Below are 14,600 nucleotides of genomic sequence, written 5' to 3'. Positions count from 1 at the left end.
ACATGTAACAAACACCTCCTCTCAGACCGATACAGAAACACGGTTACCCTTAATAAGTGATTTCCATTCTGAGTTTTAAAAAAGTTCCCCAATTTAGGTATTTTTTGTTCACAATCTAAATCTTACTGGGGGGCACCTGGGTGGCTCAGTTGGTCCAGCATCTGACTTTTTTTTTTTTAATGTTTATTCATTTTTGAAATGGGAGAGAAGGGAAGAGAGAGGGAGACAGAGGATCTGAAGCAGGCTCTGCACTGACAGCAGGGAGCCCAATGCAGGGGTCAAATTCACAAACCATGAGATCATGATCTGAGCCGAAGTCAGACGCTTAGCTGACTGAGCCACCCAGGCACCCCAAGTATCTGACTCTTGATTTTGGATTAGGTTATGATCCCAGTATTATGGGATTAAGCCCTGTGTTGGGCTTCATGCTGAGCACAGAGTGTGCTTGAGATTCTCCCTCTGTCTCTCTCCCCTCTCCCTTCTGCCCCTCTTCCTCAGTCGCACTTGTTCTCTAAAAAACAAAAAACAAAACAAAAACAATTATGGGGCACCTGGGCAGGTCAGTCAGTTAAGCGGCCGACTTCAGCTCAGGTCATGATCTCACGGTTCGTGAGTTTGAGCCCCATGTAGGGCTCTGCATTGAAAGCTCTGAGTCTGGAGCCTGCTTCGGATTCTGTGTCTTCCTCCTTCTCTGCCCATCCCCTGCCCACGCAGTCTCTCAAAACTGAATAGACATTAAAAAAAATTTTAATTAAAAAAAATAAAGAAAAACAAATAAATCTTATTGGCTTTAGTGACATTTAGGAAACCGCACACCAGCCCTGAATCACAATCAGAACTATTTCCAGAAGGTAGGAAGGAAGCAGATACTCTTCAGATCCCAAGACATGCCACGCCTTTTTTTCCCCTTTAGTTCTGTTAACACTTCCTTCCAATTTGTACAGATGGGAAACGAAGGCTTAGAAATCATGTAGCCATAGGAATGAGAGTTACTGTTTCAACTGAGGTTCTTGAACATCATGCCCAGCACATCAGGGAAAGGGTACAGGCTGGCTGCTCTGCAATCACCTAAGGAGAATTTAGATACACCAATGTGTAGCCTCACCCATGTCCTACCAAATGAGAATCTTTGAACAGAGGGATTCATACTTTTATTGCATTTTTTCAGAAACCATGAGGCACAGTCAGCTATAGTAACCATGGTTTCAGCAACCAATCCCACCTATGACACCTTACTTCTCCAAATGTAGCCTCATAGTTAGAGGATAGCCCTCCATGACATAATCACAGGAATGTGGATCTGAGGTCAGGACAGTAGGGGGCTGCGGGGAGTCTCTCCAACTTTTAAGCCACCAGCCTTACACTCCAACCGTTCAACTCTATCTTTCTAAATTCATCTTTTCACAGAGACTCAACAAAAAGTAACAGACAAAAGTCGCCTTATTTGAAAAACAGCGACATTAACTGTCACAAGACTGCTGTAAAGAACAAATAAGACCATGAATTCAAATGTTTTTAAGTGGCATGAAGTGCCATATTACATTATTAATTCAACCACAAGTGAATTGAGATCGAATTCCAAAATAAGGAGTATAACCTTTTCAACTGAAGTGGATTAAAAAAAAAAAACTTACTTTTATAAATAAACTTTTACTGGAACACAGCTAATCTCATTCTTTACACATTGTCTGTGGCTGCTTCTGAGCTACCATGGCAGAGCTGACCATATGCGACAAAGACCTGATATCCCGGAAAGACAGAAACATTCACTACGTTGTCCTTTAAGAAAAAGTTTGCCACCTACTGAGCCAGATGGTCATATTCTTCTTAGGCAGACATAAATTAACAGTCCTCAGCTGAACACTTCACATTTGAAGCAAGCCCTACCAAATGGAACCTGCATTGCAAGACTGACAGAGGGGTGATAACAGGAGTCCCAAATTCTGATCTGTGGAAGGGAAACCTTTGCTAGTTTTGGATCACTGTCTCATGACTCAATGAGACTGACAGGACCACCGCTTATCCTTCAGGTATGTTAAATACATGAACGGTTTCAAACTTCCCTTCCAAACCCAACCCTTAATCACTGTGAAAATAAAGCCACACTGTACTGGAAAGGTAAAATGTGTAGACCATAGACCACATTTATGTTGATATGTACATTTATGTCTCTATTTACATGGAAGTTTTTTTTTTTTTCGTGTTTTAAGCTAAGGATGACCCAAGGCTAGGCCTAACCTCTGGAATCATTCATACCGAGTGGACTCACTTCAGCAGCTTGTTGAAACCAAATTGGAACCCAGGGTGGGAATGAACAGGCAGCCACATGGCTGGCTGGCTGCCTCTGAATCCACCCACCTGCTGTTTTACTCTCCTGCTGTGTACTGGGCTCTACGTGCTAAGGCGGGATGGCCTTGGCCCAGTTGGCTCACACAGCCAACCTTCCCCCAGAGAACTATGCAATCAGGAAGTTGGCAGTCAGCACCGGGGGCTCACCAGGCTCTACAAGCAAATGGCATGTTTCCCTTTCCTGGTACAAAATCTGCAAAAGGAGAAAGTCAATCATCTACACTTGTCAGTGAGAAACATTAAAATTAAGCCTCTGAGTCCAATTCTTTATAGTCTTGCCATAGCGTGGATTACCGAGAGCAAGTAATACTGTGATTTCCTTTAAAATGTTCCCAAAGTGATAGTCAAAATTCCACAGGAAAAAGAGTTGCCCAGTGACTTCCCAGTGTTGACTCCTATAAACTCCCATAGATCTATCTAGACAATAAGTTGATGTCATAATGAATGTTCTCAACCCTTCCATTTTTGGTTCATTTAAGCAACTCAAAATAAAAGCATTTACTATCCCTCTCATTCGGAGAGAGAGCTCAAAATTCCCAAAGCTCCTTAATTAGGACCTTTGTTTGGAAATATGGTCCAACGAATCTACAGACTCAGTATTTTCTGACCCACTTTCTATGTGTTGACGTCCAAGATTGATAATACATCAATAAGCAGATATAGATTATTTAGCACAATTTTCCAAGTTCAATTCACTCCCCCAACCAAGTAAATAAGGCTCACAATGTAGTTAAATTATAGTTCAACTCTGGTACGTTAAAAAAATTAAAAGCCTTCACGATACCTACAACTATTGCCATGAGAAAAACAATGATTTTACCCTGTGTTAAGGGCTGAACTGTATTTCCCACCTCCAAACTCACATACTCAACTCCTAACCCCCATTACCTCTAATATATTTGGAGATAGAGCTTTCAAAGAGGTAAGCGAGGTCATCAGCATGACCTAGGTGATTGGTCATCACCTAAACCAATATTACTGGTGTCCTTAAAAGAGGAGGAGATTAGGACACAGACATGCATGGGAACAAACCAAAGCAAAGACACAGGAGGAGGACAGCACTCTAGAAGGCCAGGAGAGATGCCCTCAGCAAAACGAACCCTGTCAACATCTCCATCTCAGACTGGCAGCACTAGAAACACGACCACGAAGAAATCAGTTTCTGTTGTTTAAGCCTCCCTGTCTGGTACTTTATTATACCAGCCCTAGCAAACTAATACACCCCTCCTTTCAAATACACCTTGGTCCTTGAAGTTTATACTCTCCATTGCCAATTTCACTTTTTTGAGAAACTGCCTGAAGGTCGTTGGCCAACCTTCTTTCTACAAAGATTACACAAATAGGGTGTGCATTTCTGAATTAGGGGTTATTTTAAAAACATGAGAAATTATCATACACTCCCTTCTTAAAAACTGTTACCTAAATACTAACTACAGTTTAGCTTTTTATTTGGAAATTTTTCTGTTTTCTTTCCTTATGTAAAAAACACACCAATGAAAGTTTAACACAGCTGTATTAAAAACAACATTGCCAAGATGAAATATTCTGAATACAATGCTTTGAATTTTGATAATACTTTGATGGGCACCAAATCCTAATGTGTAATAAAGGGAAACACTCTTTTGGAATCCAAATTTAATAAAATTATTCTTCTTCCAATAGCAACATGACTAATGCATAAAATTTGGCTCTTGATTTAAATTTTATCATGTGCATGGCAAAACCATAATGCTTTAACTATACTGAAAAGAAACTTTCCAGGCAATCTCGAAATAGTGAGGTACAGATAAAAATATAACTGAAAAGGGAGACTAAGAAGATTTCATACTAATTTCCATACCATAGAGTGTTTTGCCTGGTATTTAATGAAAAAAAAATCAAATGTAAAGTAATAGAGACACCAAATAGTTCTAGAATTCTAAAGGTAAGAGGCAACAAAACAAAACAAAAAAAAAAAAAAAAAAAGAAAAAAAAAATCACAGAAGTAAATTATCTGTTTTGCCTTTAAGAAGAATAGTAAAGTTGAGCATTTCATGGGTCCAATTACACAGCACTTGTCCTACAGGGACTATATTGTTTAAAGAAATTCAAATTTTCTGTAGTCTTATAGTCTTCTAGTAGTTTGTGTCCCTGAGTACAGATTAAGTTCTTAAAACAAACATCTCTTCCACCATAAATAAAATCAAACTCCAATTTGGATTCAATATTCAAACACCCAAGAATTGTGTTCACGAAAACAACTTCCAAAATTGGAGAGTAGAGTTCTTTAAGGTGCTGACTTAAAAAATATTTACAAATAACATGGAGTTATTATTATTTTTTAATGTTTGTTTATTTTGAGAGACAGAAGGAGAACACGAGCAAAGGAAGGGCAGAGAGAGAAAGGATCCCAAGCAGGCTCCACACACAGCACAGAGCACAACACGGGGCTCGATCTCATGACCTTGAGATCACGACCTGAACAATATCAAGAGTTGGATGTTTAACCGACTGAGCCACCCAGGCGCCCCAACATGGAGTTTTTATTATGTAACATTAGAGAAACAAATGCTCTTTAAGAAAATGTGTTTTATCTGAGGGTTGATGGGGGGTGGGAGGGAGGGGAGGGTGGGTGATGGGTATTGAGGAGGGCACCTTTAGGGATGAGCACTGGGTGTTGTATGGAAACCAATTTGACAATATACTTCATATATTGGGAAAAAAATAAAATAAAATAAAATAAAATAAAATAAAATAAAATAAAATAAAATAAAACTAGAAAAAAAAAAGAAAACGTGTTTTATGGGAAAACAGTGAAGCTGAAGGGTATTTATGGTATCTGAAGATGCTCAGAATCCATGCAAGCACTGGCCACCACGATCCCAAATATCTAGAAACATTTTCCAAATGGTAATGCTAAAAAGGAAGGAAGGAGAAGAAAACCACCACCACAACTGGCTGTAATTGTGAACATCCTGCCAGGCATTACGGCAACATTTATTCCACTTCTACTCCAACTTCTATAAAAAGTACAATTCAAAACAGCTTTCTAGAAATTAACAATGTGCAGTGTAATGGTGAAGAGCATGGGCTCCAGAGCCAGTCTTCTTGGGCTCCATCTGGGGCTCTACCATTCACCAGCTGTGGGACCAAGTCACTATACCTCAGGTCCTCCTCCCAAATGGAGATAAGAACAGAGGCATCTCAGTGGACTGTTGCATTAAATGATTTCTCCATGGAGAACCGTAGTCCAGTCCTTGAAATGCGGTGTCATATAATTGATGGTGGAGGCAAGTGGTGGAAGGGTAGTTCAAAATCCAATTACAACCAGAGCACGATAAAGTGGTCGGTGAAACTGAACTGAACAAACCAATGAAAATTCCCATCTATGGGACGTCTAAACACATGCAAGAATTTAATTGACACACAACTTTTTCCGTCTGGCTTACTGTGCTAGAAATTCACATTTCCGCTCATCTGAGCTGATCATATGGACACGGTATCGGAGAACACAAAAGAGCAAACCGTTCTTTAAGTAGGTGTCTTAATACGGCTGACCTTAAAGCCTAAGGGTAAAATCCTCAGCACGGCATTAATGAAACATGGCTAAATGCACATTTAACAAACACATCAGCCAAGAGCATTAGAGGCAAATGTTCATCAGGATATCGTGAGCCACAGGTCCTCAGTGGTGGTCACTGAATGACCACTAACCCAGAGATTCAGCGGCAAAATGTGCCAGGGAACGCTGACGCTGCCTCGTCCTTAATTCGGGCACCGGACTGGGATTCTCTCCATCCGTATATCCTGGGCCCGCCTCCGCCTCTGCCAGCCCAGAGCCTCCCCCTTGCCCCACCCCAGGGTGCGGGAGTCAGGCGAGAGCACCATGGGCAGCTTATTTTGTGCTACTTTCAAATTTAAAAGCTGTGAAAGCTTGAGAGTGGTTGGAACCATTTTATCTGGCCCTGACAACCCTCTTAAGAACGTATATCCAATTTTCATTCCACTTCTCTATCACCTCCTAATCTCTTCCCCGTCTCTCCTCCAGAAAGTGCTTATCACGTTTACCTAAACAAATATAAACAGGGTTGGTTTTTTTTTTTTTTTGACTAGTTGCAAAACTCTAGTGATTAACAGCACACATTGCATTCTGATCTAATCCCTACTTACACACACACCAGGATGTTCCTGAGAGATTCAGGCCAAGGTTGATTTTCCTCTCTTTTGCCAATGTCCTCGGTGTCCTTGGCCTACGCCGGACACACGATAAATGAAGCATAAGTACATTTTCTCAGCATTTCCCTCAGCTATCTCTAATTTCTTACATGTGGAGAGGCTGGTTTTGGATATAATCACTGTTTATTTCCTTAGTACATTTTCTATCTCCTGCAAGGGTGCTGCCAAATGTTTAAAAGCTTCATCCTTTGAAGCACAAGTCAAAAGAAAAAGATGGGAGCTATACAAAAAGAGAGAGATGCTGCTTTTAAACAAAAGCTGAATGTGGTTTAACTCACACTGAGTTTTTGAATTATACCAAAGCCGGTATGCGAAACCACACTGCCAACAACATTAAAAACACTGTCAAAAGCAACTTAATGAATCAACACAGCAAAGCAACGGTCACCTAGAGAAAGCATTCTTCAACGGGGTCTCCACAATACTAAAGTTGCAAGATAATAAAGGGGTCACGTTCTCTAAATTCTACCTATTTAAAAAAATCTCAATGAACCATTCCATTTTATTTGTTTTTATTCAAAGGATGTTTGAAATGAAGCTTCAAAGAAGGATTTCATTCTCTCCTACACACTGACAAGAAATCAGAATGTTACAGCAGTCACGAAATAAGGCAAATTATCATCCACTATTAAAAATTCACAACTTTTGGATCCGTCACCTATCAGCTCTCAGGCAGTGTTGGAATTGTCACTCTCTAGTTCAGAGAGGCTGAGTACCTTCGAAACTTTCCTTCGCTGAGAAATTATCCCACTACCAAACTAAGAATATATATAAAGTATAGAAACAAATCTGTGTCAAGTTCTGAAGATCTCTACACTATTGCTTGTTTTATGTTTCTGAAAGATTTTGCTGTCAGTGATTTATTTCACATCCATGTGGCCAGCCATTTGTTTATTCTATTGCGTGCCATCTGTTTTTCAGTAGAGAGGTTTCAAGTTCTTCTCATTCCCTACTTCATATCCCCTAGAAAACAATTTATAATAGACATAGATTTAAATCACTTGGATTCATGTGGAGTTGGTAACTGGAGCTGCCTTTCATTTATATTTGGCAAATGCTTTAATGGGATTAGCAAATTGTGTTATTATGAGGTACTTATGGAGACACAACACTTTTTTTTTTTTTTTTTTTAACAATGACAAATGATGTTAACAGTTTCATTTTGAGGTGTTTAATAGCAGGAGAGATTTCACTAACGTTACAGGAAATTGCCCTGATAGGCCATAAAGTCCTAACACAAACCCTGTCTATATCTTTTATTTCTGAGAGCCGAGTATGAGTATCGGGACGTGGTAGGGTCTACAGTGAGGAATAACTTTACCTTAAAAGTGAAGCAACTTGGTATCTATCATTTAACCCACAGATCTGAAAACACTGTCTGGTTCTTACACCTTGGTGACATCCTCAAAGCCCTCTAACCATGTTCCGACTTGGCTAGAAGATGGCCCAGACTTCACCAAAAAGAAGTTTATGCCACAAACTCCAGCTCATCAGAACCAGTTTATTCCCTTTCTAGGGCTCGCTTTGATTCACTCTGAAGAAGAGCCAACCATTCAGACAAACAGCTTCTTGCTGAAACTATACAGATGATGTTTAAAGCATTAATTACCATTTGTACAAGAATCCTTGCTGCTTTGGTGGAGAGGGGGTATCTGATGACAGGACCCAGCAGCTGTCCACAGTTCATGGTTGACATCCAAGGGCTGAGAAACGTCCAGGTGGAGGTCTACTTGATTTTCACTAGTCCTTACCAAATCCGAATTAGATATATTCTGGGGATAAGTGGCATCCTGATGGACACCCGATGGAGTCGATTTGTTGTAAGTGTTAAGTGACATTTGTACTAAAGCTTCATTAATGAAGAATGAATTTTCATGACACAAACTCTCGGATCGATTAAGTTCCATTACCTGTGTAAGAAAATGCAAAAAAGTACAATAATTTCTCCAGCAATTTGTGCACATTTCGTAAAGTATTTATTTCTAATAGTTCTAGCCATCAAGATTTTAATAAGAGCATTAGACCTCCTCCCACCCCCTTTTAATGAGCTCGGACCAAAACTTCAACTCGCCGTGTCCAGCCTATCTTTAAAAACAAAACAAAAGCAAAAAACAAACAAAAGAACCTAGCAGGCATGCTACCACTTTCAGAGAGCACAACATTTTTCAATTTGGCTAAATAAATTGTTGAAAATACATGCACATACGCGAGGTATTTGCCATGAATGTAATTCAGCCAACTCGAAAGGAAAATCATATGCATCACAGATCTTTCTTATAATCTTATCACGTTTTACAACTTTATGCACTATCGGTAAAAAGTATTTATGTGCACAGAGTGCAGCAAATTCCCGGAACAAGGGGCACTGTCAAACATGAGTAGAAGGTGTATGAATGGAAGACCATCTTTAAAAAGATTTTATATCCGGCCCAGCCACTAATTAGCATACTCATGTTAACTATTAGTGAAACAAACAGGTTTCAAATTTAATACGTCAATGTACAAAACAATAAAATTAGAGTAACAGTAATTCATACCTGCTGAATTCAGTACCCAAAGATGCACATTAACAGCTAATTAATCCGCTAAAGGTATATCTATATAAAACTCTGAAGGCGCGATCAAGAAAAGAGGTCTTTCAAGTACAGGAAAGGCAGCATGCTCACAGTGAGCATGCCTTAGGACAAACCTTGCCTTCCTGGAAGACTTGTTTCTGTGTTTCTTCCCTTGCATAAGGGCATCACAGGGTACAACGAGCCCTTGATCCAAATAGGACCTAGGTTTTTCAAATTTCTGTAGCGTGAGCCAAGATTTCTATGCCTGTCTCCCTAAAAGTTCTTCATTTCTTTTTTTTTTAATATTTTTTTTAAAGTTTATTCGTTTTTGAAAGACAGAGTGTGAGCGAGGGAGGGGCAGTGAGCGAGGGAGAAGAGTCTGAAGCAGGTTCCAGGCTCTGAGCTGTTGGCGCAGAGCCCGACGCGGGGCTTGAACACATGAACCGTGAGATCGTGACCTGAGCTGAAGTCCCACGCTTAACTGACCGGGACACCCAGGCACCAGGTTCCTCATTTCTGCTACCTATAGATTAATTCTTGTGAGCTCTTAACGCCACAGCAAAACGGCAGACACCGGATCCGGTCAATGTCGCAGGAATGACCACGACTGAACCTGTCTTTGAGAAGCTGCCTTACACACCAATTCCACAAGCACGCAAGGCCCGTACCTCTGTGCTTCCTGGAAAAAATGCTGCGGGAAGGCTACTCTGCCGACTGTGTTTCCAGCCACACAGCAGGCTCTGCTGGACCCGCATCCTCTCCCTCTCCCTCTCCACCAGGCGCTGGCCCTCCCTCAGCCGCTCCAGGTTCTGCTGGTACTCCTGGAGCTGCTGGTCCAGCTCCCCGCGGTTCCTCAGCAGCAGCTCCTCCTGGGACTGGCACTCCCTCTCGCGCTCCCACAGCCGGCTCGCCTTGGCCTCCTGCTCCCGCTGCTGCTGGTCGCACCTGCGGTGCCAGCGCCGCTGATCCTGCTGGAACTCGTACTGGAGCTTGTGGATGTTGGCCAGTTCTTCCCGCTGCTTCTCCAAGTGGCGGGCCTTCTCCTGGTCCTGAAAGAGCGGGCCCCCTCGAAAAGACGGGCCTGGGGAGAGGCTCTCCTGTTGCCGGAGAACCAGCTTGTGGACCTGGATGTGGCTATCCTGAATGGTCAAGGCTGCCTGTCAGAGCAGGGGAGAGGAAAATGGTCACGGCTTCCGCGGGCTTGGGCTTTGGGTGGGAACTACCTCTAGACACAAAAAGCACAACCAAATTATTTCCCCTTAATGTTCTGTCCTTTTTCTAAGTTATCTTCAAAGACTGACCTTAACCTTCCAAATATGCTTATCCACATTGCCTAGCAGTACCATTTGGGAATATAGAAAAGAAAAAAAAAGCACAAAAGCAATACTCATCCCTTCTTTTGGAAATGTGGTTTGTTGCTGGCTATTTGGTAATATTTAAGCAAGTCTTTTGAATAAGAATTCAGTACATAAATTCACAAGACTGCATTCCTGCTCTATGTCTCATTCTCTGAGGTCTCTCCACTCAATAATTCATGAGAATTTAAGATTCTATATAAACCTGGTAGTACCCTTTGAGTCCCAAACCAGAAATTACTTAAGCTACATTACATACATGAAAACATAAAAATAAAAGTCAACCACTTGGAGACTTTTGGTAAATAATCTTTTTATAACATAATGCCCGAGAACAGCCGTTAATTTCATATTTAGGAGATACGTAAGTGGTAAAGCTATCTCGTTACTGTTATTTCTTTGTATTATAGCAGGAAGGTCATACGTAAAGTCCTAAGCTGAAATTCATTTGTTTAATAGATTGCTAACAGGAGGCTGGAATGATTAAGGGAACATAGATACTCTAAAGCCCAGAGGACATTACCAACCAGATTAAAAAAACATTTGGAGTTACGGTATCTGCCTATGAAAAGTTTGGCAGCATTCACAGGAAATAATTGCCAAGATTTGGAAGGATTCCACAAAACCAAAAAAGAAAGAAAGAAAGAAAGAAAAAAACAACTCAGTGAATGCCCTTAGAAGCTTTTAATTTTAAAAGTTCCCATTTAAAGCACAAAGAAGCACAAAAGGGACAAATTGAAAATGGCCACATACTGGGTATGTATGTGTGTTTTGACTCATTATGAGAAATTATTAGTCTCCTAGGAATAAATTCACATTTTTCTTTCCTAAGAATTTTGAAAACTGCCCATGTAACAGATGCTGGTAAGATGGGGATTTGACTAGTAGTTCTTCGTTAGATCAACAATTCCCTGCACTTTTGAAGGTTAAAGAACTCAAGTAAATTTTAAATTGGCACTTGTCTTGAAATAAGATTCAAAAATGTACTTGCTGGGGCCTTCTGAAATAAAATTCATGTTTTTAACTTTGAAAACTTAAACCATTCCAAAATTGGCATGAATATTTAAGATCTTTAAGAAGTTATTAAAAAGAGAACGATTATCATTGAAAATAGTAATTACTTTATCTTTAAATATGAAATAATTAGCACATAAATAAGAAACCATTCAGGATTCTGCTGACTTAGTTCAACTGTAGACTGTACGTTTATTAATTCTAATAAATTTCAAGGGCATCAGTATAGGAAAACAAACGAACATCCAGTATTTTATATGCCCAAACTACCATAGGAAAGTACAGTGCTCATGAAAAGTTTACACCAGGCTAGTTAAGGGCTACCATGAAGCATTCCTCACATCTACTTAGCATTTGAGATGAGACCACTCTCGTCTCTAGCATCCAGGTGGAATGTGGAGACTGGATATTCATTTTCACACGTACAGTTGACCCTTACATTTGGCAAAGAGAACAGCACTTGCTTTCAAATTTAGGAAAATTCCCAATTTACTCTCTCAACTTTTATTTGTCTTCTCCCTTCCACCTTCCCCATACCTTATCTCCAGCTCTGCTCTCCTAATATAGGGATCAAGTTTCATTTTCATCTGATTTGAAAATGCTCAGGTAAAAATTTCAATCATATGTAAGAGATACAGCTTCACAAGAGATGAACGCTCCATGAATAGAAACCTTTCAGGGCCACATCCTCAAACAAGCTCAAAAGCTGAGGTTAAGAGAAGACACTGGAGAATTCAATACCTCCCTTCAATCTCATGTGGTGCAAACATCAGGTCATTTAGGTCAGCTTTTCTGAACGTTGAACCCACACAGGGTCCCATGCAAGGTTGACAAGAAGACCAGTGACCTGTCAGTGTCTTCATCAGGCAACACAAGCTGGGATACTCAGTGTTTCATCTCCCAAAAGTTAATGAACTGTCCTCAAACTATATCCATTTTCCCGTTAAAATATAAAAGGGACGTTTGTTTTACATGATCAATCAACTCAAAGACCAGCTATCCCAGACCAGCATATTTAATGTCAGATGTCAAAGGTACTCCCACTACATCTTGAACAGCACAAGGATGCTTGCTATTGCCACAGTTACTTAATACATTTCCAGAAGACAAAGCATAAGCCAAGAAAATAAAATGATATAAGTACTGAAGAATAACCATAATATCATTACTTTCAAATTTTAACTTTCTACCTGGAGTATTCTAAAGAATAGAACTGTTGGAACAAAAACATCTTCCTTTTATCTAAAATAAGAGATGACTAACAGCATTTTCCCTAAGAGGACACTAATTACTGCAGAGGTGACAATTCTACCCAAATTCATTCATCAATAGGAAATTTTAATTAATCAGTCCTGGTACAAGGGTAAGAAACTTGCCAGAGTGAGTCAAATCTCTTATGAAAGAACACATAGATGAGTAAAGAAAAGAACAAGAAGAGACCATCACCATAATATATTCAAATAGAATCCAAAATTTTAATTATTAAGGCGGTGCTACCAGAACAATAGATACATGATCAATAAGACATAAAAGAAGTCTTGATGCAGTCAAAATACATGTCAGAAAACATTAAATGGAGCATGACTTTACACTTTTTTCTGGTGAAAACTTACAGTCATACTTAACTTTTTTCTTTTTAGAGAGAGAGAGAGACAGGGCAAAAGTGAGCAAGGGGCAGAGAGAGAGAGAGAGAGAGAGAGAGAGAGAGAGAACCCTATAAGGGGCAGACAACGAGAGAGAAGTGAGGCTCATCCAGGGCTCAGGTTTTTACCTGAAGCGGGACTTGTGTTCACCCGATGTGGTGGGACTCCAACTCACAAACTGTGAGATCGTGACCTGAGCCAAAGTCAGATGCTTAATGACTGAGCCACCCTGGCACCCAACTTTATTTTCTATTAATATTCAACAGGTAAAAGATACGAAGCATGAATGGCTACTAAACCAGTGGCCAGGGGGAGTTTAGTTTCAACAGTAATCAAAGAAATGAAAATTAAGATCATCAGACACCTTGACCTATTTTTAAACTGAGGAGAAGGAGAGAGGGTGTGTTGATAGGATTATTTGGGTAATACCTATTAAAAACCTAAAAAAAATAATTTTAGCCATTTATCCTAAAGAAACACGCAGCTATGTTAAGAGGTTAATATACAAGAATATCTAACAGACTTCCTACAGCAGTATAGCTATGAAGAATCGGACAAATTCTGGGGTGCATGGGTGGCTCAGCTGGTTATGCATCAGACTTTTCATTTAGGCTCTGGTCATGCTTTTGCAGTTCGTGAGTCCAAGCCCCGCATCGGGCTCTGCACTGACGGTGTAGACACTGACAAGTGCCTGCTTGGGATTCTCTCTCTGCCCCTCCCCTGCTCACCTTGTTTCTCTCTCTCTCTCTCTCTCTCTCTCTCTCTCTCAAAATAATAAACTTTAAAAGCTAATAATAATAAAAAGAACTGGACAAATTCCATAGGCTTGAATATTATACAGCCACTAAACACTGTGCTACAGAGTAAGAGCTGAACATGTAGCAAGGTACATGTTATGGAAGAGTATGTATCAAATAATTTTTAAAAACTAGAGGGATATACACCAATGTAACAAGGATAATTCTCTCTATAGAATCACAAGCCATTTTATTTACTTACATCCTCAAATTTTTCTTCCAATTTATCCATGACGCTAACATTGCTTTTATATCATCAAAATGCTTTTAATCATAAATTGAGCAATCAGATGTATTTGGCCTTTCTTGTGCATGACCTAAGGGATCATCCAACCCCATAATCCTCAATGCAAGCATTTTTTGTGCCTGCCTTTCCTTGAAAGACAGTGAGCCATTCGACAATAGGCCTTGTGGTTCATCTGCCTTTGTGTGCTCAGCCCTTAGCGTAGCACCAAGCAGAAAGAAGGCACTCAATAAATGCTGGGGGGATGAACAAACTAACGAATGAAGGAGCACATGAATTATTTAAGTGCTCAAAAGGCCCAAGTCCACATGTGGAAGTGAAAAAAGTTTAGGTGTGAATTTAAGTTTTCACCAGAAAATGTGAAGTCATGCTACACTCACCTAAGAGTTTCACTGTAAGTTTCAGGCCAGGTCACAGTCATCAATATT

At 40.1% G+C, this 14,600-nt stretch overlaps 1 protein-coding gene across 1 annotated transcript in view; it reads right to left on the bottom strand.

Moving 5' to 3' along the window:
* The window catches only part of ARHGEF28 (Rho guanine nucleotide exchange factor 28), a 304,572-nt gene that overhangs the window by 19,606 nt on the left and 270,366 nt on the right, over nt 1-14,600 (bottom strand). Inside the window, exons 34-35 of the mRNA XM_042940909.1 lie at nt 9,788-10,276; nt 8,174-8,474 (exon numbers count right to left, since the gene is read on the bottom strand). Of these exons, the coding sequence (XP_042796843.1) occupies nt 8,174-8,474; nt 9,788-10,276 (790 nt within the window). The remainder of the gene's footprint in view (nt 1-8,173; nt 8,475-9,787; nt 10,277-14,600) is intronic.

The sequence above is a fragment of the Panthera leo genome, chromosome A1 (assembly GCF_018350215.1).
Source record: "Panthera leo isolate Ple1 chromosome A1, P.leo_Ple1_pat1.1, whole genome shotgun sequence".
Taxonomy (NCBI): domain Eukaryota; kingdom Metazoa; phylum Chordata; class Mammalia; order Carnivora; family Felidae; genus Panthera; species Panthera leo.
This window is presented reverse-complemented; position numbering and strand designations above follow the sequence as displayed.